We start from the raw sequence: 26,649 nt of genomic DNA, 5'->3' as shown, positions 1-26,649 counted from the left end.
ATAGTTTTTATACGATCGACTCATAAATTTTTACAAGCAAGGCTCGATAACGAATTACGAGGATGAGAATCGAATATCAAGAAGGTATCCCTTCGATATATTTGAGTATCGGCGAGCAACTAGCGAGTAATTTATATAGGATTTGTGCAAAGCCGAATATATAAAACGCGATTTATATCTATTACATGCGTACATGTGTAGTTTGTCACGCGACTCTCTAACAATCGCCGGACCGACGCGCATGGATGTTTAATCTCGGATTTTCATGTGTCTGTTTTTGTTCTCTTTCTCTCTTCTTTTGGACAATAGATCACTATCGGAAAAAAATGAGATATGTCATGCCGTGCTCTATTCGCGATGCACACTCTCGGAATATCGAGCGATTCGTTAAGTGCGGCCTTAGCCCTATGGGAAAATCGTGGCCCGAGCCGCATCTCGGCCGAGATAGCGATGACGACTACGTAATCTCGCGATGTTTCATCATCGCGATGGTGGAACTGCATTGTGAGAATGCACCGAACCTTCACAAATTCCGAAAGGTCACCCGTTTGTAATCGGTTGCCCATCGTTGCGAATAAGGCACAAACTGAGCAACAGGCTGCACCAGGGAGGCTGCATTCGCGTTTTCACGATGAATGCGTGGATACGCGCATTCAAGCGCGGATGTTAATTACTGTACGTCGACAGTGGGCGATAATCGATCGCGAATTAGAACGGGCGTCCGTTCATGCAGGCGGTAAGTTGACGTACGATCATAACCGTGAGAAATTTCCGTTCCATTGTGCACTTTTAAGTTTCCAAGATTTATTTAGCAGTAAGCACTATTAAAAAATTATGGAAAATAATATTCTAAAACGTGTTATGATAGAATATCATGTAAAATAAAATAAATTTTCCTATTGTTTTATTTACGAATAGATTTAGCAATATGAAAGATCGAGAAAAGTTTCAAAATAAATATTATATATACATATAAATGAGTTATTTTAAAAATTACCGGTAATATATAATTTTATTTTATTATTTAAATCATTATTTAAATCATCATGTTATTTATGCATAAAAAGAATTTATTTGATCTCATTTCTTATCAATTATAATGTTTATATTTTTGAGCTTATTATAATTTAATAATATTAATTATATGAACATAAAATACACATTTTAAAAGAGATATAAATTCATACGTATACTATTTAATATAATTCATATGTTTATTACTTAAAATAATTAAATTATATTGCTTATAGTTATAAATATTATATATAATAATTGATTACATCTACGTGTATAATATAATTAATGAGGTAGATATGTAGAATGGAGATAGATAGATGATATAAACTACTGAAAGAAATCATCGATCTTTTAACGCTAACGCGACCCTAGCAATTAAATACCATAATGCACTTTGTATCTTTATTAAAGTACTGTTTTCTTGACGAATAGCAGTGTGTCAATTTATGCTATGAATTTTTATGAGTAAAAGAAGTTATATTTCTTAAAATAATATAGTTTTTGCAATATTTTCTTTTAAGAGAAACTTTCAAATTTTGCAAAATCAGCCTCTTTAAAAAAATGTTTAAATAATTGATCAATTCTTATCAGATAATTTTAAATAGATTATTATTTAATAAAAAATATCTCAATTTAGTAGTATCTCAATTTCCGATATATTAGTTAGTTTTAATTATTTCAAAGTATTTATCGTTTAGTTGCGCATATAGCCATTATCGTTTAGTTGCGCATATGTATATATTAAAATAAAATATTTTAAGCATTAAATGCAATGTTATAAAAAGTAATATTGCCTATTTTGATTAAATAAAAAACAACAATTTTCGTTTTTCAATTTCAAGAGAAATAAGTTACAAATTTATGTAATATTTACTATTAAATATCATGATTCTGAAAACAATATTTTCTATTAAATTGAAAGCCATTGAATAAAATAAGCGAACTAGAGTTCGTGCAATTTGCTCGTAATTGAATAGGCTGTCATAAGTATCGACTATATGTCCGGCAACTCTAACAAAACATTGTTATATTCGCGCTTTCTGCGAGATGCATTTATAAGGGTCTGAAAACGACAGAATCCGTGTGTGAATTCGTCTTCGTTGTCGCTATAAATCACGAGTCTTGTCGCGGGTCAGAGTTACGACCGAGACCGATCGTCGACTACTAGCCAGTAACATTCCTGGCGATCGATCTGAGGAGAATGCGAAACAAGAAAGCCGGATTGTTTTCTTCTGGTAGGGTCATGTCATTTTCTCTCTCTCTCTCTCTCTCTCTCTCTCTCTCTCTCTCTCTCTCTCTCGCTTTCTTCTTCCGCGTTATATATATAATAATATACGCGAAAATGGCGCGAGGCGTGGTTGTTAATAACGAGGCGAACAGAATGCATGAAAGATCGTCGAACAGTTGATGTGGATCGCGCAAGGTCGATGAATAGATTCTTCGACGGCCATGAGAGTTTCGGAATGTAGATCCGCGAACGACGCACTTCTTTTCGAAACCCTACGAGAAATTGAAAAAAATATATTATATAATTTTTGAAAAGAGATCGCGTGGAATTTTGAATATTGTTTTAAGTTGAATTGATTGTTTTAACTTTGCATACTTGTTCCCTTGCATTAATTTGTTCTCTTCCAAATTACACTAAATTTTTTCTAAAGTATTTCTTTTAAAAAATAAAAACAAAAATATTTTAAAGCGTAATCGTTTAAAATGAAACCACACCAATCATATAATCCACTACGCATATAATATATATATAATATATATATATATATATATATATATATATATATATATGCAGTATTTATATTTATTTGATTGCAAAATTTAAAAGTTTGCTTAAAATTTTAAAACCGAATTGTCGAAACATAAAATTTATCTATACCAATTAATATTTCAGAAAACAAGTTTTTAGCTTTTTAAGGCTGAAATAATTGCGCCTTTTTATTAACCAATATCAATTGCAATTGAGAATAATTTGTTAGAGTTTTGTTTAGATATAATAATTATTTTTCAATTGCTTCACGAAGCAATCACTGCCGTAATCTATTTTAAAATAAAAAATTGAAAACATGGAAACATTAACAAGCCATCGACACACATCTTCTATTATATTTTTAAATGTAACTTTTACTACATATAACGTTCATGGATTTATCTCGTTGAAGCAACGAGCAAATACTTTTCCGATGAGATTTTAAAAGATATAAAACTTCTTAAATCATGCCTGCTGCATGCTATGCTACTTCAACAGTTTGTAGTCTTTATGTAAATACAACTCACCTGGATTGTAAACACTTCAAGTGCCAAGCGATTGTGGGAATCCTCTCGCCGCAAAGTTTTGGACGGGAACTGTGCGAAACCATCGCGGCAGCATCACATCCAGCTCGATCCCTCGATATCGAACCTCTCATTGAAGCCGTGCAGCCGATTGATCACCGTGCAGAGTATCTCCATCGACGATGGAGGATGCTGCGATTCGGCGATGCAGCAACTTTCCATCAGCCATCACTACGGAACATTGCCACACAAGCTGATGCTAAGTAAGCTTTTATAGCCGGGATACGGCGGGCATGTGGGACGCGCGAACTTACGTCGGAATCAGGGCGGAGCCTGCGTGACGAGGTTAAAAAAAAATCGATTAATCGGATCAAAAATAGCCGTGGTCTCGCGACGCAACCTCGAACAGAATCGGAAACGTCAACCGCGCCCAAGCATTCAAGTTGGGGCGAACAACGGTCCAGAAAGTTGATTTTATCACCTTCATGCAAGACGTTTATCGATAATAGGATTGATCGTGATTGTCTGCCTGGAGATCGAAGGAAGAAAAATCTTTCAACGGTATTACAAATGAAGCACTAAAATAAACTACAAAGTATTTATTGTCACGGAGAAAAAGCATTCAAAACTTATGGAGACGAGTAGATAAAATGTGTTGTTATGTATGTGTACTAATATAAATTATTATTATTAATATATTTATATTAGTTATTATATATTAATAAATTATTATTAATAATATTAATTATCAATTAACTATTAAATAAGAGAGATAATATAGATAGTATATATAGAAAAAGTTGATATGTTATTGCAAGCAAATTGATCGAAATATTAGAATTAAAATATTATATGTATTAAATACACTCGTTCCGGGGGCAGAGAAATAAAAAAAAAACAATTCGGTAGGATCAATGGAGTGATCTATCGCGCTTGGCAGACAAATAATTCGATGCTACGATCGATCAATCTCGTGCATATTGAAAATCCACGCAATGAAGGATAAGCTATCACTACCGTATAGTACTTGTAGCACAACTCGCTTGGCAGTGCGCGGTGATTGATGATGTACAAATCTAAATTTACAGCGGCTACCACTGATCACCTTGATGAAAACGTGTAACGTTGCGGCCGACGGCTCGGCAGAACCATTAGTCGAATGGTAATCGATTAATGCAAGCGATGCACACGCTTGTAAGCAACTTTGATAATCCCTTTATGTCGCGTTTCAAGCTTTGTAATTGTAAACTAGTTAGAAGAGATATCAGGGTGCATGTTTACGTAGCTAAAAACCTGCTTAGCCGATCACGTTTCGCGGTTGCGCTTTGATAATTAAATAGAGAAACATATACCATTGCCAATAATATGGCTGGCAGCATGATTAATGAAACGATTAATTTATGAATCGTTTTATACGAGGATAATAATAGAATACAATATTCAACTACAATTACAAGAAATAATACAATTCATGACTTCAATATAATAAAAATATTAACGGAAAGAATATGACATTCGTACAATTCATTGAGGATCAGAAATATTTGATTGAAGAAAACTAAAGTCGTGTTATGAGAAAATACGCTGTTGGGGCTCCGCCAAATTCTGCTGTTGAAAAACCGTGGGTTTCAAATCAAGAAACTTTGAGAATCGTCGATCTACGTTAGACATATACAATGCATTTCCTCTTTCGTCGAGAAGAAAAAGATATCGCGATGAAAGTAAATGACGAAATGTCCAAGTTGACACGTCTGTTGCTTTTCATACACATACGTTTATACACATTCGAAGCAATTCTTTTGAATTCATTCGACAGAAGGATATGATATGGATACAGCGGCGAAAAAGAGTTTCCGTACCGCTCAATCAACAGTTCACCTTTGCTGTGTGTGATGCCCGATAATGGCACCGCAAACGATTCCTGCCTACGAGAGATATGTAACGAACTCTTGGTGATATGCGCGCGAGCACATATACGCACGCACACATATTCATATTTGACGTAACAATAGGACCCTCATTCCTGGTGACAATCTGCAAAGCCCGAATGACGCGTGGGCAATGCAACCCATGCCTCGCCTAGACAGATGTACAATGCAATGCAATGCAATGCAATCGTTCTAATGGCGACGGATACGTGTCTATTTACCAAGTCAAGAGAAAGCAGGAAGAGGATACGCATAGAGACACGTGAGTCGTCTTTACTCTCAAGGTCATCGAGATGATTGAATGCATCGCGATAAATAGTCGCTGATCTTCTTTTATGATATCGCTTCACGATTATAAAATATGTGACGATGTTATAAATTAAATAATATTTTCAAATAAAAAGAATTTTTTTCTCATTATTTACGCGACATATTTCTTTTTCCGATTTTTCTTTCTTTTTTTTTTGGAAAAATCTAAGAGATCTAAGAAATAAAAGAGAGATGCTAGATAAAATAATAAGATTTTAAAAATCAACGCGGAATGTTATCGGTAGAAAAAAATAAAAACCATATCATTCGCTTTTGAACAAGTTGACCTAATGTCAATCACATCTCCATACTCGCTTTCGAGAGTGAATTGTAACAAAAGGCGATATCGCACCGAGATATCAATCTGTTGTTGTTGCTACTGCCGATTGCGCAAACGAACCAAGGTAAAACGTAACACGCGAGTCCATAGACGGATGCGTTGAAATGGAGCAATGCGACCCTCGTGTCACATGGCAAGACGTATGAGAGGTGAGACGTTAGAGGCACACTTTAATGTCACCAACACTAGATAACGGACTTGATAAGTCGGCGTCGCAGCTCGCAGAGAATGTTTGGCGTGTCCTGTGCCCCGCCCTTGAGGTCGATGGCAGCGTTGGACCAGCGTTCGGGGAGACAATGTCGCTATAAAAGCGCGTTGGGCGCCGATCGATGGTAGCCACATCCACCTCAGCCATCGAAGGAAATTTTCTCTGTTTCATCGTCCACTTCTTCATCATGTACTCCTTGATCGCGATTTTCCTCGTAGCCGTTCTGTCAATGGCGACCGCGGCACCATCGGGTTACCTGGGCTACGGCGCCGCATTAGCCGGCCCGGTTTTAGGCCCTGCGACTCTCACTGGACCCGCTAACGGACCATCCGCACTAGCTGGGCCGGTGGTCGGACCTGCGCGCCTTTCCGGGGCTGTCGATGGCGGTGCCGTCGTTACTGGGGCAGTTGCTGGACCGTCGGTCGTTTCCGGTAGCGTCGCCGGACACACGGCGGTGGTTGGCCCAGCTCTTGGCTACGCGGCGCCAGCCTTTGCATTGCCTGCAGCTTATGGTAAAACACAATAAACTAGAAATTTATTTATTAATTTATTCGAATTAAAATGGCAAGATAAATATTATAAATTATTATATTTTAGAAAATATATTAGAGAAATTTCAAAAAAAATTGAGCGAGACAATTTAAAGTTCTAATATCGATATTTTAATATATATAGAGAGATAAATATAATTTTGTTACACATAATGTTAATGTTACAGCAATACATATCTTAATATCGAAATAAAACGCAACAAGCTTTTTTTGAAATTAAGTTTTTTTATCAATTTCTAAATTTTATATACAATATATATGTATATTAAAGTTCTAGATTTATAAAATTTGTTGAATTTGAGGAATATTGTAAACAACTATAAGACTATAGAATCACTTATATTAAATTTGAAAAACTTTCATTTAAAAATATTTCATTACAAAATATTATCTCATTTAGAAAATATTATTATTAACTTTGTTCTTAAAAAACCTTATTTAAATTTAAAATATACAATTACCTTTATTTATTACTTATTTTATGTCATGATATCTTGTGTTTCTTAGGAGCGATACTTGCTGGTCCTGCTGTAGGTCCAGCAGCTATCGCCGGACCAATCGCAGCTCCAGCCTTGATCGCTGGTCCATCTGGTAGCATCACTGCTGGACACGCCGGATTAGGCGGTGTTATTCGTGGATATGCTGGATATTAGGACACTGGTAAAATACATAAAGGACCCTCTCACGCGACTGATCTCTTCGATACTCGCCAACTCAATCACATCGCGATCTTCGTCATTCAGCGTAATTCTTCGTTTCTTATCTGTTACGTGTACATAACATAATTTCGTATATACATTGTTACATATAATAATAATGATAATAAATGCACTTCTGGAACAAAAAATGTTATCATTTTTCATTTTCCATCTCATATTATTAATAATTTTATTATAATTAGATATATCCACGCAAATTTTTTCACCACGCAATTTTTTTATAAGAATAATCTTTAATTTATTAAATAATCTTTAATATCTAATATTTTCCATATATATTTTATGTATTTAGAAAATATTAGAAAAAAACATACTTAATAAAATAATTCTATTTCTAATTTAAATATGTTTTTGTTAAAAATATACTTACAAGAATAAGCTAAGATTAATATGATAATTTCATCATAAGCTCATTATACAGCATATCAAATTAATTAAAATTTTAATGATCAATATCTATTGTAGCGACAAATATCTGTTATTTCATAAATTATTTTTTATGTATAATACCTGCTTAGAAGCTAATCGGAATTGGCTGGTCTCTATCCATTATGTCACTATTCCATTAGTTTCGATATGTTTCAATTGCGCAATGATATCTACGGTAATTGTTGGAAATTGCCTCAATATCACACCAATCAGTCCTGTATTCTCCGCGTTGACGTTGAGAACATTCGCGCGAATATCGAAGCATTTCCCGCTTCGTTCCGCGATGCACATTTGCGCCGTGACATTCGCTCCTTTAATCTGCGTTTTTAATCATGGTCACGGAATACAAGACACCGCATTATAACGGAGCTGTCTCATCACCATCCGCTCGTATCCATTTCCACAGCTATGGAAACTACGAAAATTATGGCTGCATTGTCCGCGCACATTATCATTTCAAAGAGGATTTTTCTGCGTTTCAGGAAAACATAGTCCGGTACGAGTATTATAAGTTCTTATAACAGCAAGCTAAAATGAAATTGATATTAATACCGTCATGTCGCAGTTTAAAAAACAATGTGCAGTCAAACACATGTAGATTGCATTAATAACTGTAAGATGAATATATATTGATTGAAACTTAATTTTATATAACTGTGTATATATCTTTTATATTATTGCATCATATAAAGTTTCCATATGTTATTCAATGCGTGCAACTATTGATAATAATCCAAAATAAAATGTATTTGCCATATAAAAGAGAAAACATTTATTATTTCTTGCAATTACAATATTCAATAATGAGCCTAAATCATAAATAATTAATAATTGAAAGCCATATCACACCAGTTAAACAAACATTAATAACAACAAGACTAATAGTAATATATTGTTAATATTTATAATAAATAAAAGTGATTTCTCTATTTTTCGTCATTTTGTTCAGGACTGCACAGCTTTAATAAACTTTTTTACATAGCTAACCGATATAAAACTGACATTTCTCTTGCAGCAATATTTATCTCGCGACATATATTAAGAATTTCTAAATGTAACTTAGTAACATAATATCAGCAGAACTCTCTGAATAAATACAGCAGCTTCTGTTTTCTGTGTTTAACACATTAGATGTAAATGATGTCGCAATTTTCTGTAAGCTGGATAAGACTAGCATGCACGTACATATTCACGAAATAGATATATATATATATATATATATATATATATATATATATATTAGATGAATTGCGAAATTGAAGCAGCTTAGCGACAGCTGTGAGACATGCAAAACAAATGTCAGCACTGCTGACACTCTCGTAATACTACGCTGCATGTTTTAATATCAAACGTACAATCGGTGTTCGAGGATATATATGTCTGCTCAGTTTGCACATTCTTTAATAAAATTTATTATATCATGTAATGAAATTATTGTGAAATTAAGTATGAAATACAATAAAATTCAAAATAATATTGTACTAATACATACACTATGTACATTAATATATACACTAATGGATTTTCTATTTTTTAATAACAAAGATACCGCAGCTAATGATATCGAATGACTGTGAATATAATTTAATTATAAAACATTGCAATTAATAATCAGAAATTTATTTTATGATTTATAATTTTGTGTTAACGGAGCAAGATGTAGCATAAAATATAAGTCTCCTTTTCAGTAAAATTTGAGAATTTAAACTTAGATCTGAATTAAGGAGCTAAATTTCGATCTCCTTCGTAAGTTGAATTGAAACCTTTGTATTGTCGTATCGCAGAATGGCAATGAGATGTGCGATCAAACATGCGGAGAACAGATTAATATAGTAGCAAAACTAATAAAAATATATTATTAATATATGCAATAAGTTCGGCATTGATTTCTTGATTTTTCCAGTCTTTTGAGTTTTTTTAAGTTTCTCAACTGTCTTTAATTAATACAGTTTATTAGACTTTGTCTGAAACATTTCTTTCTAAAGTGCAGAGTTTATGAAATATTCGACCGGTCCGGGACTTTTGGGACATCCTGTATGTATCATATGAATTATATGTATATATTTATAGAAGATCTAGATTTTTAATTATATGTCATAGTCTTGCCTTTATATAACCAGTTCATATCGTATATTATTAGCGATTTTCCGTAGAATTGACAGCTATACCGTTATAACTTCTCATTAGATTGACTGTATAAATCCTGACTGTACGAGGACAAATCAACAAACTTGACTTCTTTGATCTACAAATGTAAAGTGGTTGGTAAGTATATATTACATTGCTCATTCTGAGATTATATAAATTTAACATATCTAACAATAGAATTTTACTAATTATCAAAATCTTGAAAATTGGCAATATTAGAAAATAATAGTTTTACTTTGAAAATAATAGTTTTACTTTGAAAATAACAATTTTGTATATTAATCTTTGTAGAAACTGTGAATCTTTTCTCTCTTTGTCATAAAGATTTTTATCGCTGTTATAATGGCAATGCTTCAGTTACTTCGAATCGTCAACGTCGCTCTCAACATCGGTTGAAGTATCGGGCATAATAGCGTGATGATTATGAATGCTGCAGGAAACGGCGTAGCAGTTCTAGGACCTGTTGCATTTGCCGCTGCAGTGACCGGTTTCATCCTCCGTGATCGCTGTCGGACCCGGTTCTGTAGCTTTGTTGGTTCAACTTCGGCAACCATAGTCGGATCTTTTGTTGTTTCCGCGACCGTAGTTGGACCTGCTGCCAATAGCTGTCGTGAATCCTACCGTAGGTAAAAGCTTTGTATCTTTAATTCAAAATATTAAACTCTCTATAACTAACATATTAATTGCCTTCATATAAAATTATATAATAATAAATGAAAATTATTGATTTTTATTGCAACACTGAGCATTGTGACTGGATCTGCAGGAACAATAACAGTACCGGAAGATGCAATTGCTAATGGAGTCTGATAAATTGACCAGCGATTATAGCAGCTGAATTTACGACAGCCGTCGCACTAGCTTTTAGTCCTATCACTGCGATTCTTGATGGAACTACAGGTTCGTGGAATAACTCCCAAAACGCTGTGTCACTCTCGATCGAGACTGTCATCGCGATCATAATGAAAATTACTACCTAGAGAAAAGAAATATAAGAGATTCACTTCTTAATTTGTTAAATTGAATAGCAAAGAAATAAATAATATCAAAAATATATGTGGGTTATGTATAAATTTTATTTCTAGTTGTGTTATGTATATCTTATATGTGTTATATATTATATGTGTATATTATGTATAAATTTAATTCCTAATAATGAAAATATACAATGCTTATAAAAATTTGGAACAACAGGTAAGTAATCCAGTAATTTCGAACGTGCTATTAATGGAAGATTTCATGCTGGCGCCGTTATTTTGTCCGTATAAAACTTCTAAAGCTGAGAAAATCGACTGATGGATCAGTTGGATGGATCACTTTTTGTTTTTTTATAATATTCTTTTTCTACTTCGTTTGCCCCATCCACACATCCGGAACAAACACTCAATTATTCACGAAGTAAATTATCATGATTCTGTCATTGAGTGTAATGTATATGATAGATTAAATTAAGAATAGCAATGTGATATATCGCTTAATATATTATACAAAATATATAATAGTGATATTGACAAATGGCAATATAAAAATTGCCCTTTATTTATAACACTTCTCTTAAAGAATGTATGTGTCGGATGATTTTACTTAGCTGAATATGAATAAAAATTATTATAGCCATTTCTAAGACAATTAAAAAGAGAAAATATTATCTTGATGTTGGAAGATTCAGTTTACGATGTCAGGTAATATCTAATTATATTCTTATGTGTTATATATATATATATATATATATATATATATATATTTGTTATTCATCAAATATATTTTTAAGCATAACTTTAAAAGATTAAAATATGTGTGCACTTTAGTACAAAAATGTTTATTCTTTCATATTTAAATAAAATATAATTACAAAAAATAAAGCTTATGAAATTCCTTCTAAATTTTTGTATTCAATAATAATGAAAAACATAATATCTATATTTTAACGCTGTCGTTTTTTTATTTTTTTTTTGCAAATTACTTGTAAATAAAATCTATAATGGAAAGAACTGAGAATATCAGTGAAATTGCAGCTGGCAGTCTGAAGGTCGTCCGCGCATGAAAAATGCGCGAAAGAGGATTGAAAAAGTCACCATGGAAAAACAGTCGATGAAGTTGCCAATAAGCGAGCAAACTTTATTGTACTTCATCAACCGAGTGGTCGAAGGGAAGCTTGTTATGTCGGAAATATTCGCCGCCGCGTGCTTGATGAGAAAAGTTTAATCTACTGGCCCGTAATGCACTTTTGTGTCACTTGTGAAATATAAGTCACGCGGTATCGAGCTGTTTTGGAATAATATTGTTTCGATATTGATTATTTTACATAATTTAAATAGATGGCAAGTTATTACAAAAATATAAATTTGTAATTTTTAAATAAATAAATTTCAAGCTTTAGCTTATTCTCTTTTTTATTTACACGATTATTGAAAATATAATATGAAAAGGTACGCATTGCATTGCGCGTATAAATTACCGATTCTATTATTGTATATTAAGTTCTTTAATCTAAAATTTAAAATTTTTTCGAAATACCTACCATGTTGCTATTTTCGTATTTTTTCGTTTCCGGAAAAGAGAACCGCGCGATGACGTTACGAATGAAATCGCACGACAACACCAACCGTCGAGCTATGCACCGCACGTCCGCAACGAACCGAGTTATGCAAATTCACATACGCGTAACTCTGTATCCGTTCTCATTGGCCGGGATGGATGCACGTCGTTGATATTGTTCTCAAATCACTCGACATGCTGACGTGAGACACGGGAATGAACGCGCAGTGATAGCAGCTGACGATGATATCCCGAACTCGATGCGATTATACCCTCTAAATGATACGATCCGATTGGGAATACATTGATTTACTATGCATATTCAGCAATACGTCTGAATCATTCGCATGATTTCGCACGGACAACGTTTCATACACAGTGACTTCTGCCTTTATATATTTAACTCTTTGAGCTGTCAAATGATTGTGCAGTAAAACTATGTATCGGATTTGCTACACACATACACATTGTGTATGTCTCCTATATTAATTTTCCCAGATATATAATACAATATATATTCCTGTGTGATTGATATTTGCGGACAATTGATATTACTCAATATCGCGGTATCAAATTTATTTAAAATTAAGAATGTATGTAATTATAATAAACAATGATTTTCCCCAAAATTTTTGATTGAAATATAATTAATCTTTTTACAACCAATACACCATTTTAAATACATGTGTGTGTGTGTGTGTGTGTGTGTGTGTGTGTGTGTGTGTGTGTGTGTGTGTTCTAAGACGATTAAAGAAAGAGCGATATATGTATATGCTTTTAATGATAAAATCTTTATTGAATTTTAAACAATTTCTTTCTTTGACAAAAATATCAAGAATCATTATTTATTATAATAGAAATAATATTCGAGAATTAATTGCATTAATATTAAGGGCAACAAAATTTATTTTTCGTAAACATGTACAATATTTATGTATTTAATATTTATAATAGCTTTTCATTTTTTGCATAATAACTAATTAAGTTTCAAATTAAAATTATAACATAAATTCCATTTAAAATTTATTAAATAATATAATTTTGCTACCTATTTTCAAAATTGACTTCGAAAAAGATTTTCTTTTCAATTATAACTTGAAAATCATTGATAATTTGACATTTCCATTTATATAAAAAAAAAACTTTTTATATAAATCAGCTAAAGAAATTTAAAAATCTGTTATTTACGAATATTTTAGAATTAATTATTTTTATGTTGCTTTATAATGTTGTATTATTCAATCAGATTGTTATTGAAAAGTAAAGCATCCGCAGATATAGTATTCCTAAGAAATATGTTGAATTTCTACGATATATGCTCCAACTGTGATTGTGACTTGAATATTTATGGGCAGCACCATCATGTGTCGACCTATCGAACATCGTAAAGGTAATAGCTACGGCACAACCATACATTTCAATCAGCTTTTCTATTACATATATATATCCATGATCGCGCCAACACCGAAAGACCTATCTATAAATTATCTTATCTTTTCGAACAGTTTAGACTCACACTATAATCATCATTGTAAAAATTATTATTATATAATTATAAAAACAAAGATATTAAACTATCGCAATTTATAGCGAGAAATATATCATTAAATAAAGTATCTAAAAATCCGAAAAATATTTAATATGGAAATCCTATCGAGGAGTTATTGCAATTACAGATTTGAAAAGCAGTTACTAAAACTGTTACTAAATAGAAATTCTGAACATTTCGTAATTTTCTATTCGACTACACAGTTACATATTACATATCGGATATTATTTTATTTTTTATACTCTCTATCAAATCAAACAATCATTGTATTCAATTTTTAATAGGTAGCAAGAAACAGAAAAATGCTAGATCTATACAATGCAAGTAGATACGATAAAAAATATATATCAAGAAGAAAATGTCTCGTGCAAGGACAATAAAATAGAGATACGACTAGTTGGCATTGGCGATCGTTAATTGCTTTCTTAACTGTTACCGTCGATGAGATTTATATTGTTGTTTCTGTGTACAAATGTCGCAATACTTTTCCTAGTTAGAATTTATAATACTCGTTATAGCCGTTTTATAGCCACTCCTACATAAAATAAGTAATAAAAACTTATTGAAATACGTAGCTAAACTTATTGAAATACGTTCTACTTATGGCTTCTTCATATACATGTAATGCTTTAATAACGCCAAATTATTAATAAAATCAAATTATTTAGAAATAGTACAAAGAAATCGCTTAAAAAATTATAACAACTTACAACTGTATTGCAAATGTAGCGCAATTAAAATACTAGTAGTTTTATGTAAACGTGAGATGAGTCTAGCGCACGTGCAATGTAAACCTTACTCCGGAAACTCATTTGTCAATGTCCTGCTTTTATTAAATAAATGTATTTAGGCTACATACTAGATCTCAACTTTTAGCTATAATTCAATTCTGACACTTTGTCCTTTTGTAAATTTCTTCCAATATATATTATAAATAAAACCTGCTACCAGCAGATATAATCACGATTATGGTATTCATGTAAAAAAATAATAAAAGATATTCAAATTAAAACTATAAAAATTAAAAGAGAAATAAAATATAAAAATTATATACATTAAAATTTAAATTATATACATACTTATATATATATATATATATATATATATATATATATATATATAATAGTCTTAATATACATATACTAATTAAATAAACCGAAATTATAAAATAAGTGTTATTTTAACATTTGTTGGACATTATATAGTTGTAATCCAAAATACTTATTATTGACACATATAAAAATATATTCTTATAATAAATATCAATGGTATAAATTAATATAATACAACTATGTATCTCATTAACTTTTTATTGGATTGTATAATTATTTTTTATTTCTAATTTTTTTTTATTATTTTTACATTGCTTAAATTACAATCCAAATTTTAAAACAATATTATTCCGTCACCATATTGAAGTATATTGAACCATCACCAAATAAAATTAATAAAATCATATATCATTCATTGTAAAACCAAGTATTATTATAAATTTTCAATTAATAATTATCAATTTTTTCTATTTTAATATTTATAAGCTTGCGTTGATTATAAATTAAATGCAAAGTACTGAACAATTTTTTTTAACCGAGACAGGATACAAAACATAAAAACAAATTGATAAAAAACAAATTTGAGTCTCAGCTGGAATTTAAAACAGAATTTTAATAGAGAAAATCTTTACTTTTCAATGAATTTTGCCAATTCGATTACATATTTCCAATTCCATCTTGATTGTCATTATCAGTAAAACTTTTTAAATTTGTGATCGCAGTTCTTTCCTAAAAGAAAAGATTTTGATCAATACATTTCTTGTAAATGTATACTTTTTAAGATATATGTATTTTAATATATTTAATCTCATAATTTCAGTTGCTGATATAGCGAGCAATTGCATTTGCACTTCTTTATATTTACCTTTATGTGGATTTATAAATTTATCATAATCTTTTGAATCCTTTAATTCGTGTGAATTTTCTTTAGATCCTTTTAAATCTTTTTTAAATTCTTTTTCTTTAAAGTAATCTTTAGATAAACTTAGAACTATATTGTCTTCATCTAACAAAAGTAGCATTATACAGGAAAGTAAAATCTAAAATTTCGAAAAAAGTCGAAACATTAATCTTTCAACTTTATTCGCATTACAGAAAATATGCAACAATTAAATAGAAATGACTAAATAAAACTTACGATGTACTTCATATTAGCCATCTTAAGGAATTTTTGTTTTGTTTTTTTTTTTATGATCACCTTTCGAAAAGTTAAGTATAGTTGTGGATCAATATGTTGAGCGCACTTATTTTCGTCTAGAAACAATGTTATACATAACACGTATACTGACAGAATTAACTCAGAAATGATACTAACAATAAGAAACCCAATTTGATATTCTATTTGTTATTACTATGTGCTTATAAATAGTAACTTTATATATATAGTACTGTTATTATTTACACACACACATATATATACCACAATTATTATACTAATTATTACTACTACATTATTTTGTGCAGGAAAACTAAAAAGTATTTTAATAATCGAATATCTTTAAATTGACAGAAAATTACTTATGGGTTAGCATAATGATAAGTAATAAAGTAAAAAGTAAATAAAAAATATATATATAAAGAAGTAAAAAAGAATCTAATAAGTAATAAAATAAAAGGTAAAAAGAAAAAAAGTTTAATAAAAATTTTAAATAAAAAAAATTAATTAAATAAATTTAAAAAAAATAAAACAAAAAGTAAATAAAGTAAAACAAAAATATTAAGTAATAAAAAAATATTTTACAAATATTTAATATTTAATAATAAAAACGTAAGCTTAAAAAAGTTTGAAATAATATCTATTTGTAAATATTAATACAATTAACTTCAAACTATTATTAAATACAATTAACTTCAAACTATTATTAAATATCACATTTAAAAAATTATACATATATATGAGAAGTAATTATTATTATTTCAATTTATTCTTTAAATTGACTCTTTTGATATATTTAGCGTAATATTTACAAATGCTTAACATTTTAAAATTAATACTAACAAATTACTTTGTTACATTGTAATTATTATTAATTCTATATTTTACAAGAGCAGTCAAGAGACGCTGCGCTAGATGTGTTCGGTACATATATGAATGTGTGTATGTGCGCGCGTATGTTTTTAAATTTAGCAAATATTGTTTTTCCGCTTTTATTAATAGAATAAATAATAATAATTATATATTCTAAATCATCCTTGGTTAATGAAAAAACTAATGTGCAAATGATGACAGCGAACAACTGTATTATTATTATCGAGAATAGCGATAAACCAACAAGTTCTCAAAATATTTACATTAGTGTAAAAAGTTAAAAATTAAAATAATATAAAAGCATAAAAATTAAGATATAAACAAAGTAAACACGTAATATTTATACATGTAATAATTCCAGAATGATGTGAATGTTGATTTTTATTGACGCAACACATTTAGCGATATTCGTACCTATATTTTCTTTATAATTTTATATTTAAATTGTCGATATTAAGGATATACATTGGAATTTTATGATAAATAAATGTTTAATTGTTTAGTCTTTATTTGCCTTTTAGTAAAAATCCTTTTTGTAAAAATAATAAATTAGAAGTAAAAGATAACAATAAATAAATTAATGAAATATATAGTTAGATTAATTAACATCATCTCTATTATAAAAATATATTTTATTTTTTTATCCACAAACAAGTTTCTTGCGATTACAATATATGTAATTTCCAACCAATATTAAAATTACAATACAATTGATGTTACAATATTTCATAATCTCGATGTATTTAATTTATGGTAAATATATTAAAAATATTATATATATCATATATATATATATATATATATATATATATATATGTGTGACTGTAATATATATAACACTGACACACAGTATAATTAGTAGTTTCAGTTTATATATTTTAAAATTTAAAAGCTTAAATTCAAACTGTAGAACTAGCAGCTGAAGTAGAACTAGCAGCTGAAGTAGAACTAGCTCTGAATGGAGAGGATACACCTGTAGGACCTCCTATTCCATAATTGCCTAAGAAATGTCTCATAAAAAAATTTGGTTTTATTAAATGACCAACATTAGGTATATCTTCCGAAGATAGAATACCGTTTGCAACAGGATCTGCAATTCCGTTTACAATTGCGGGGCTCGTAATACTTGGCATTATTCCTCTATTTGCAAATAGAGACCTGAATGAATCGCCTAAGCCAAACATTTTTGGAAATATTCGTAAGTTTTTTAAATATGGTAATCCAAAACCGCTGAAACCATCCGGAAAATTGGATAGAAAATTTTCATGAAACAATCCTAGTGGTAACAGTCCTGCTTGAATTACCTGTATAATAATTATACAAAATATGGTTAAACCAATAAAATATATACCTAATATATATCTATAAATATCTTACAATAAATAATACTATGTACACAGTAATATTTAATACCACATATAAACAAAATGGGAGATTAAAAATATTTCTCTCGATGTGTAGGAGATTTAAAAATTTTTATTACTTAGCCACATTATGAAAACTTTGAAATCGCTTATATACGGCAAATTTATTACAACATAAATAGATCAAATTAAACATATAATATTATGGAGAATGTTAAAAGTGATTTTATAAAAATTACGTAACAATGTCCGTATATGCAGAAGAATTAGACTAGTTATATAAGTAAATTATATTTAGATAGCTTTATATAAATATTTATACATAATATTTTTATTTTATATTTTGGAGTTATATATCTTTAAGAAAAATATTATATTATTTTATTATTATAAAATTTAATTAATTAAAAATTTAATTAAAATTTTATTATAAAATATTCAAATTTCCCCGAATATCTACAGATGCACATACAACATATACACATACACAGATCTCTTTTAATGTAACAAAAGAAAATAGTAGTTTACTTGTATCAATATCTAAAATTTTAAATATTTATATTAAATTTTTTCTTCTTCTAATAATTTTTTTTATGCAGACATATATATATATATATATATATATATATATATATATATACAGTATTTTATTTTATAAATTATTAATATTTTAACTATTTAATCTACTATTTTGGTTTTTAATTCACCATTTTAATTTACTATTTTTATATATTGAAATGCTTTCAAATCATCTTATAATATATTATTGACTAATATTCTTTTTCATTTGTTAAAATTAATTTTAATAATCATCAATATAAAATATATTCATCATAGTTACACGACGCAAATTTAATTTTAAAAAGTCATATTAAAACATATAATTTAACTACAATTCTTTTTATACTTTTTGTATTTTAAAATACCGATATCATAAATGTAATATCTACGTACATTAGCAGAAACAAGCGCCAAGAAGATCACAGACAAAACCTGCCTTTGTACCATGGTTATTACACACAAATGACGCTTTATGTAGCACAATCACTTTAATACTTGTGCTAAATAATTGCACACGATTAATTGCTCTTGTTTGAAACTGTCCTTTTATACTCGCAGTGATTGCATATTTCCTCGCACAAATAACTATCATTCACGAAACTGATGGTATAATATTCAAAATTCCTGTGTATCGAAACATATCTTTAAACATTGATATGTCTCGTCTCTGCGTTCGGTTTTCGGCTCTTTGCACGACTGCGATTGCAATACAGACGTGATAATGTAAACAGGAACGCTTACAATGGTTACAATCGAATAGCGGCGATCTCACGTTTCGTGATATCCTTGGAGAAATTATTCACATAAGCAAAATACAATATATCGACGAATAAAATTTGAACGAGCTAGTGAGTAAAAAAGACATGTACGTGAAAAAATAAAATAAAATAAATTTTTAAATGAGATCGATACAGATTCAATTATATATAAATATATATATATATATATATATATATATATATATATATGTGTGTGTGTGTGTGTGTATATAATAAATTTTATAATAACACTAATATGTTTATTGATTCGTTTTAAAAGAAAGAATTAAGAGATAATAATTTATTCAATAAAAAAACGTTTATTATACTGATCATTATAATGACAATTTTTTGGAGTAATTCATCTATTTTTGGCAAATAAACAGACAATTCAATGGAATATATATTGTACATACATCAACAGTATGTGCGTTTGTTAACCTCCCAATGCGTATAGTATTGTTGGCGCTCGACTGTTGTAAGTTTTAATTAGACAAAATTGATTATCTGTGATGTGAGTACACAGCGAACGCACGGCACACAAATCACTGAACGCAAAGAGACATTCTTCTCTCCTCTCGTTGAATTCTAAATGGAAAATAATGAAAAATATCATGCACTTGTGCAAATACAGCCTTCACCATATATAATTTTCATAATTATTATTCAATAATGAGACTCCCATTTTATTTTAATAAAATAGGTAATTATGAAATAGGATTGAAAAAATTGTAAATATATGCTTTATTGTCAATATGTTTGAAATAAAAGATAGAAAAAATAGAAAACAAATAAAAAAAGAAAAAAATAAATTTGCAAAAGATAATGCGTACAAAAAAGCAGGCGACAAGTAATAAATATATATAAGAGAATATTAATTAAATAAAATATTGATTAAAATTGTCATCAATATTATTGATAAAATTATATCGATATTATTCAAATTACTTAAATATAATTTTTAGCATTGTAAATCAAGAAATAAGAATCAGTAGTCAATAAATTTATCAATCGCATATATAAATATGTAGAATAGAAAAACTAACAAGACATACTTGGAATTTAATGCTAAAAACAAAAAGTGCAGGACAATAAGTTTTACAATTTTGATGCTTTTTTCGTCTCTTTCTCTAAGAATAAATAATGAATAATTAAATAATGAAACATTACTCGCCGTTCAATTAATTTTGAACCTAATAACTTTCCGACAATTTTGAAGCATGTAAATAATGGGAATCAGTAAAAAAAAGTTCACGTTACAATCGTGATTTATATATATCTATATATCGTTAACAGCGAAACGCGCAAAGCTAACGAGCGATTCCGTAGTATGTATACATCGAATGTATTTTTCTCGTTGCATGTACGCTCGCATAGAGACAACGCGAGCCCCGCGCGGAGTTAACAATGAAATACAATTAACCAGACAATTTTACGCGGGTGCGGAGAAAAACAGGAGAGGCATTTCCCGCTGGTAATCCTGATAATGGCATAACGCAACCGGGGGCTGCACTTGGATGCACTTTGCTCTAATGCACTCAGCGACCGCCAACAATGCGCAGAAATGAAACGCTTGAAAATAATATCTCATTGCAGGATATCACCGGAAATTCTGGCGGACGATAATGATGAGAATGTTAAAGCTCGTATATACTTATATTTTTATAACCTTATATATTTCCAGCCTGCATTTTCCCGTCCCACTCTGTATTAAATATCCCTAATCGAAAAATTAATTAATGCATGAAATAATGATCGAAAACACATATGCGTATACGCGTTTCTGCAAAGTCATATAACGTGCACACCTATTTGTAGTCTATATTCTTAATAAAGAATGTTTGAGTATTCAAGAGGACATATTAGAAATCTGAATGTAAGATACAACGCGTGCGACAGAGATAGCTGCATGCTCACCTTACAATTGGTAGATTGTATGCTCTTTCGATCGAAAAACAAAATCTTTCACGAGATAACGACATATCACAGTCACGGAGGAGGATGATGGCGTTTGAGGTGTTCGTGAGTTTTCTCGTGAGAAAGCGACCAGCATCCCTGATAACGCTATCAACTTTGTGACTGTGGGCAAGATAAGCCCGACAACGACGTAAACGAGAGCGCCCGTGCGAATTCGGATTTATTCGTTTACACCTAGCTAAAAGGATCGTTCCGCAACACGCAAACAATGGCGTAAAGGATCACGTCAATTTCGCTATCGAAGATTCCCGGAAGTAAGAGAGAAGAAGAAAAGCGCGATAGCGAAATGCAATTAACCCAATTTCTTGCAGTGAAATGATTTAATCTTGACAATCTTCTACTGTAATTACATCAGTTATTAAATCTGAGACTTTAACTTTCTTTAATTAAATTTACGTTGCACATTTCGATATTTTATAAGCCAATTATTCTTGATCAAGATTTCTTACAAATAAAGATGAACAATTTCAGATGCGTATATTATTATATTAATTTAGATATCTTTTACAGAAAGTGATTAATTAGTCATTTGACTTATCGAGATGCCAAGGTACGCAAAATTTTGTGTATTAATTAGCGTTAAATATGAATCTCAAGACTTAATTTTGACAGTAATATTAACTTTAAGTACTATTAAATCAAGTGCCCTTCGAAGAACAGCTTATATTCGTCGAGAGACTCTTTTAATGCTCGCCCTTTCGCTACGCCATTGCGAGAGACCTACGGAGAATCAAGGAGGATTCCCTAATCTGACGGCAAAGGGGCTCCAGACGAAGATTAATGGTCCCATGATACTGAATTTCACCAGACTATACCTTCTTCGTATAATTTGTACAAAACTTGCGATCCTTTCCAAGTGCGGAAAATATCCTTTCGCGTATAGAATATTTTTTTTATAAATTATTTTTACAATATATTAAACATAATTCAGAAACTTTTCGAGTGACAACTCTTTCTAAGACACATCGAAATATTTATGCATAGAGCTTCAATTGTATTTAGATGTAGAGTTTTACATTAGCATAATTTAGGTATACTATTGTAATATTTTTTTTCTTATTATTTAAGTATGAAAATCATCGCAGATTTTCTCCTACAAAATTTATATTCTCTTTTTCCTCTAGCCAAATTTTTTTATGTCAGCACACACAATGCATACAAAGCAGTCTAATGGACGTCCTCTATCTCTTGAAAATTGAAATCAAATTGATAAGAATAGTAGCAATTTCAATATTAAAGTATTGATAGTTATAGAATTACTTTGATAAATCAAAAATTTATTTTTAAAAAGAAAAAAAGCAAGTAATTATACTTAAAAAATAAATATATAATAAAGTTAGAATTCTGATTAATTATAAACTTAATGTGTGTTAAAATTTATATTAAAACGTATAACATTTGTATAATGTATAAGAGAGAGAGAGACATGAGTTTTATAATTAGTATTCCTTCGTTTTAATATTAATTCTAGGAGTAAAATATCCCAAAATATACACACATTGATCAACAATAACATTCTAGTAAAAGTAGTCCAATTTTTAATTACAAAGCTATTTTAATAAAAGCTGTCAAATTAACATTAAATTACAAAGAGAAAATTCTGTAAAGACATTATATTAAAAAACATTAGATTAGATTAGACAAAGCATCAGATTATAATTATTTAAATGATATATATCAATTATATTTAATGTACATATATGTATAAAAATGATGAATTTGAAATAAAAATAGATTTAACAAAATATAGATTTGTAGAATATGTTATACTATGTAGTCATTATTCATAATTCTATACGCTCGATGGACACGATCATTTCACTGTCATCTTATCGATCTGAAGAGGTCAAGCATTGGTTTTCCATCCATTCTCGTTATGATCTCGCCCGTCTTCCTACCATCCGCGTAATCTGCTTTTCGCATACAAATCGCGTCGTCCTAGGCCATTATCAAACGGTTATCAATTTCAAATTTGATCTTTGTGACGCGCGCGGCAGACTTACCCAACGGACGATTTATGATCTGTCGAGGAAAAACTGCGACCTTCACGCAAATTGCTTTTATTAGCTAAATGCAAATTCCGATGATTGAATCATCGATTATAAACGAAAGATGGAATGAAATACGATACGTTTTTACGTGCCATTGCGTATAATAATTACACAATCTTAGGTGAATATGCTGAATTATATGGTGAGTTGCTAAATATGCACGTGGAAAAAAACAGATGACAGTGCGTGGCATCCCATTACTTAACGTTGAGTCATTTCGGAATGATAAAACGCGATTATCGATTGGTCATGACGAGCGATTGCGTCGAGGACACGTTTGCGTAATTCAACAAATGACACATTGTGCCTATCATCATCAATTATTACCAGCTAATTGCCTGCATTTAACTGCTATTTAACTGAACGCTTATCATTTCTGAATTGTTATACGCGATCATCGCAATTATTACTGCCAACAATTGTGACTATCTTTTACCCGGAAACTCGAAATTAACCCAGACCAATTTAAAGATAACGGCAAAACAATACCGAGAACACGTGGCCATTATGGCGAAACCGCCGATAAATTTCGCAACCGCTCTTAAGGTATGCTGCAGATAATCCTTGCATGCGAGCCGCGATAAGAGATAAACGTTTAATGAAAGAGCATCGAAATCAACACGGAGCATTGCCAAAAATGTCTCAGAGTGCAACATGGCATTCATTTTAATTATTGCAATAATTAAAAACGAACTGATTCTGTGAGTGGAAACGATAGATATCGTTTAAAAATAATATTGTAAAATAATATTCTTTTCTTCTAGATTTTTAAAGAAAAAACAATGGACACCCAACAAACTTTTTTAGAATCTTTTATCAAACGCATCTTTATATTTATTTTTAAATTTCTATCTCCACTGCAACAAATTGCAGGACACTTGGATAATTTATGATCTACGTAACTTGTGTATAATTTGTATTATAAATATGAATACGATTATTGGATGAAACCACGATTCCATCAAGCGTAGTGCATAATTTCTTTCATTTTACAATAATTTATGCGCAATCATCAGTTTCAAAATTATACAGCAATGGTAACATCGTGACCGCTCGGCTGTATACAATGGCACCATTATATTTCACGGCGATAAATCTATAACTTCTGGATACCGTCCAAAAGTTTTCTTACGCGAAAGCTCAGTGGAATCGCGCGAAATTCCAAAAGACGTCTCTGTTCGACAATCTCCGGTGGTTTTTCCCCTCATGGGATTGAGTCACGCCCATTCTTTACGCTCCCCTTTCTATGTGGAAAGCGCTCCAAAAATTAAATCGCGAGATTCATTCTTCAGTCAGCCTATTCATCTCTCTTGAGAAGAGACCCAAATGTAGTAGAGTTAATTTTAATAAAATATCTTTTCCTTTTATAAAAGATACAATAAAATGAATTTTTTAATCATCTGACGCTAAGTTGCACCAGCACTTACATATATTTTTTTATTATACTTTACGACATCAATAGTATTAGTAATCAAGATGTCAAAATAGAAAAGTACAACCAAGTAAAATTTCATAAATCTACGAATGCAAAAGCTTGCAAATCTTGAAAAATTTAAAAATCCACATCGAGTTATATATTCTAACATAAGAATAAAAAATTTTAAATATGGGGAATTTAATCTGAAAGAGAGAGAGAGAATAAATATAATATAAAAGAGAGAGAGAGAGAGAACATAGGAGCTTAAAAAATTAATTCTCATCATTTTATAAACCCATTATTTCAAATTTTATATAAACTACACATCCTTTCATTTTTCGATATTTTGCAAAAAACATTGAACAGTGAAACTTTTTTGATGTCCATTGCAGCCGTCATATGCCTAAAGATAAGAAATTCTTCTCGCATGTCTGGCCAGATCGCATTTTTCACTGTCGATGAGTTTGACCGCACTCAAAGTTCTCCACGACGTCCATAGAGGAGTGTAATTCTCCTGCCGTGCTGTCGATGCGAATGCACCGAGGAATTATTTTTCCGGGATAAGGGCGGGGGTGTCTCTGCTCGGGGCTCGCGACTCGGGGCTCGGTGCCATTAGTAATGGTTTTAATTTGTGCGGCTGAAAGTTCACCCCCCTCGGGCCTCAAGTCTCGATCGGCGCGAAATCGATGACGAACGAGTTAGAGGAATGCCGTGTTAGTCGGAAATGGATTCTCTGGGGAAAATGGTACCAGTCGGATTTCGTTCGCAGAAGTCACGCGGAAAAATCGAGGGGACTTTTATGTTGTCGCCGCGAATTCGTTCGAGCGCAATTAATTCAGTTCATCAATTACTTGATCCGCAAGTATTTTTATTTATTTCAGATATCAATTAACAAAAAGTCACATTGTCGAAGCTACATCAGAAAGATTATTCGCGTACTTAATGAAGAATGTTTTTAATCGAATCATTCGTAAATTGAATGAAACTAATTATTTCAACTTTTAAAAACAATTAATAATTATTAAAGAGATTAACTCTGTTGCTACTAATAAAATTTAATTATAAAGTTACTCAAAAATTGATTGCATAAAGGAGACGTTGATAATATCTGCTAGAAAAATATCAGAGAAAGTATCAAGCATACATTAATTAAAAGAAAACTGATCCTTTTTGTTATAATTTAATATCAATGAATGTATTTGAATTTTGTGCTTTCATGCATAATATTGATTGAACTTTTGCTAATTTTTATTTCTTAAAACATTTTTTGAGGAAGAAAAAGAGAGATTTTGTATTTATAGAATTATATCTCAAAGAGAAATTGTATAAATTTGTTAATATTAATAAGATTAATAACAATGCTATCACATTGAAGCGAGTACGTATCACATTGCTCCTTCCCTCTTTATCCCTCCTCTCAAAAA

The 26,649-nt window shown here is 30.4% G+C and overlaps 2 protein-coding genes and 2 long non-coding RNA genes across 6 annotated transcripts; 1 reads left to right on the top strand and 3 right to left on the bottom strand.

Moving 5' to 3' along the window:
* Positions 1 to 2,117: 2,117 nt before the first annotated feature.
* Positions 2,118 to 3,559, bottom strand: LOC105253317. The gene is made up of 2 exons (XR_889370.3): positions 3,301 to 3,559; positions 2,118 to 2,517 (listed from the first exon to the last, which is right to left on the bottom strand). It is a non-coding gene; the product is annotated as an uncharacterized LOC105253317 (long non-coding RNA).
* Positions 3,560 to 6,195: 2,636 nt separating this feature from the next.
* Positions 6,196 to 7,473, top strand: LOC105253316 (tetra-peptide repeat homeobox protein 1). The gene is made up of 2 exons (XM_011261271.2): positions 6,196 to 6,594; positions 7,141 to 7,473. Exons 1-2 carry the CDS (start codon positions 6,204 to 6,206, stop codon positions 7,284 to 7,286), a joined length of 537 nt encoding a protein of 178 aa, XP_011259573.1. The 5' UTR covers positions 6,196 to 6,203; the 3' UTR covers positions 7,287 to 7,473.
* A 2,338-nt stretch (positions 7,474 to 9,811) lies between these two features.
* On the bottom strand, positions 9,812 to 10,905 carry LOC109610128. Of its 2 annotated transcripts, none has more exons than XR_002192643.2 (3): positions 10,711 to 10,905; positions 10,291 to 10,546; positions 9,812 to 10,026 (listed from the first exon to the last, which is right to left on the bottom strand). It is a non-coding gene; the product is annotated as an uncharacterized LOC109610128 (long non-coding RNA). The 2 variants fall into 2 exon arrangements; XR_002192642.2 differs by having other exon boundaries at positions 10,291 to 10,521.
* A 7,014-nt stretch (positions 10,906 to 17,919) lies between these two features.
* Positions 17,920 to 19,551, bottom strand: LOC105253315. 2 transcript variants are annotated; one of them, XM_011261270.3, is made up of 3 exons: positions 19,416 to 19,546; positions 18,173 to 18,401; positions 17,920 to 18,097 (listed from the first exon to the last, which is right to left on the bottom strand). In XM_011261270.3, exons 1-3 carry the CDS (start codon positions 19,467 to 19,469, stop codon positions 17,997 to 17,999), a joined length of 384 nt encoding a protein of 127 aa, XP_011259572.1. In that variant the 5' UTR covers positions 19,470 to 19,546; the 3' UTR covers positions 17,920 to 17,996. The 2 variants fall into 2 exon arrangements, with proteins under 2 accessions (XP_011259572.1, XP_011259571.1); XM_011261269.3 differs by having other exon boundaries at positions 17,920 to 18,401; positions 19,416 to 19,551.
* Between the last annotated feature and the right edge of the window lie 7,098 nt (positions 19,552 to 26,649).

This window comes from Camponotus floridanus, unplaced genomic scaffold (assembly GCF_003227725.1).
Source record: "Camponotus floridanus strain SB8 unplaced genomic scaffold, Cflo_v7.5 scaffold13, whole genome shotgun sequence".
Lineage (NCBI taxonomy): Eukaryota > Metazoa > Arthropoda > Insecta > Hymenoptera > Formicidae > Camponotus > Camponotus floridanus.
This window is presented reverse-complemented; position numbering and strand designations above follow the sequence as displayed.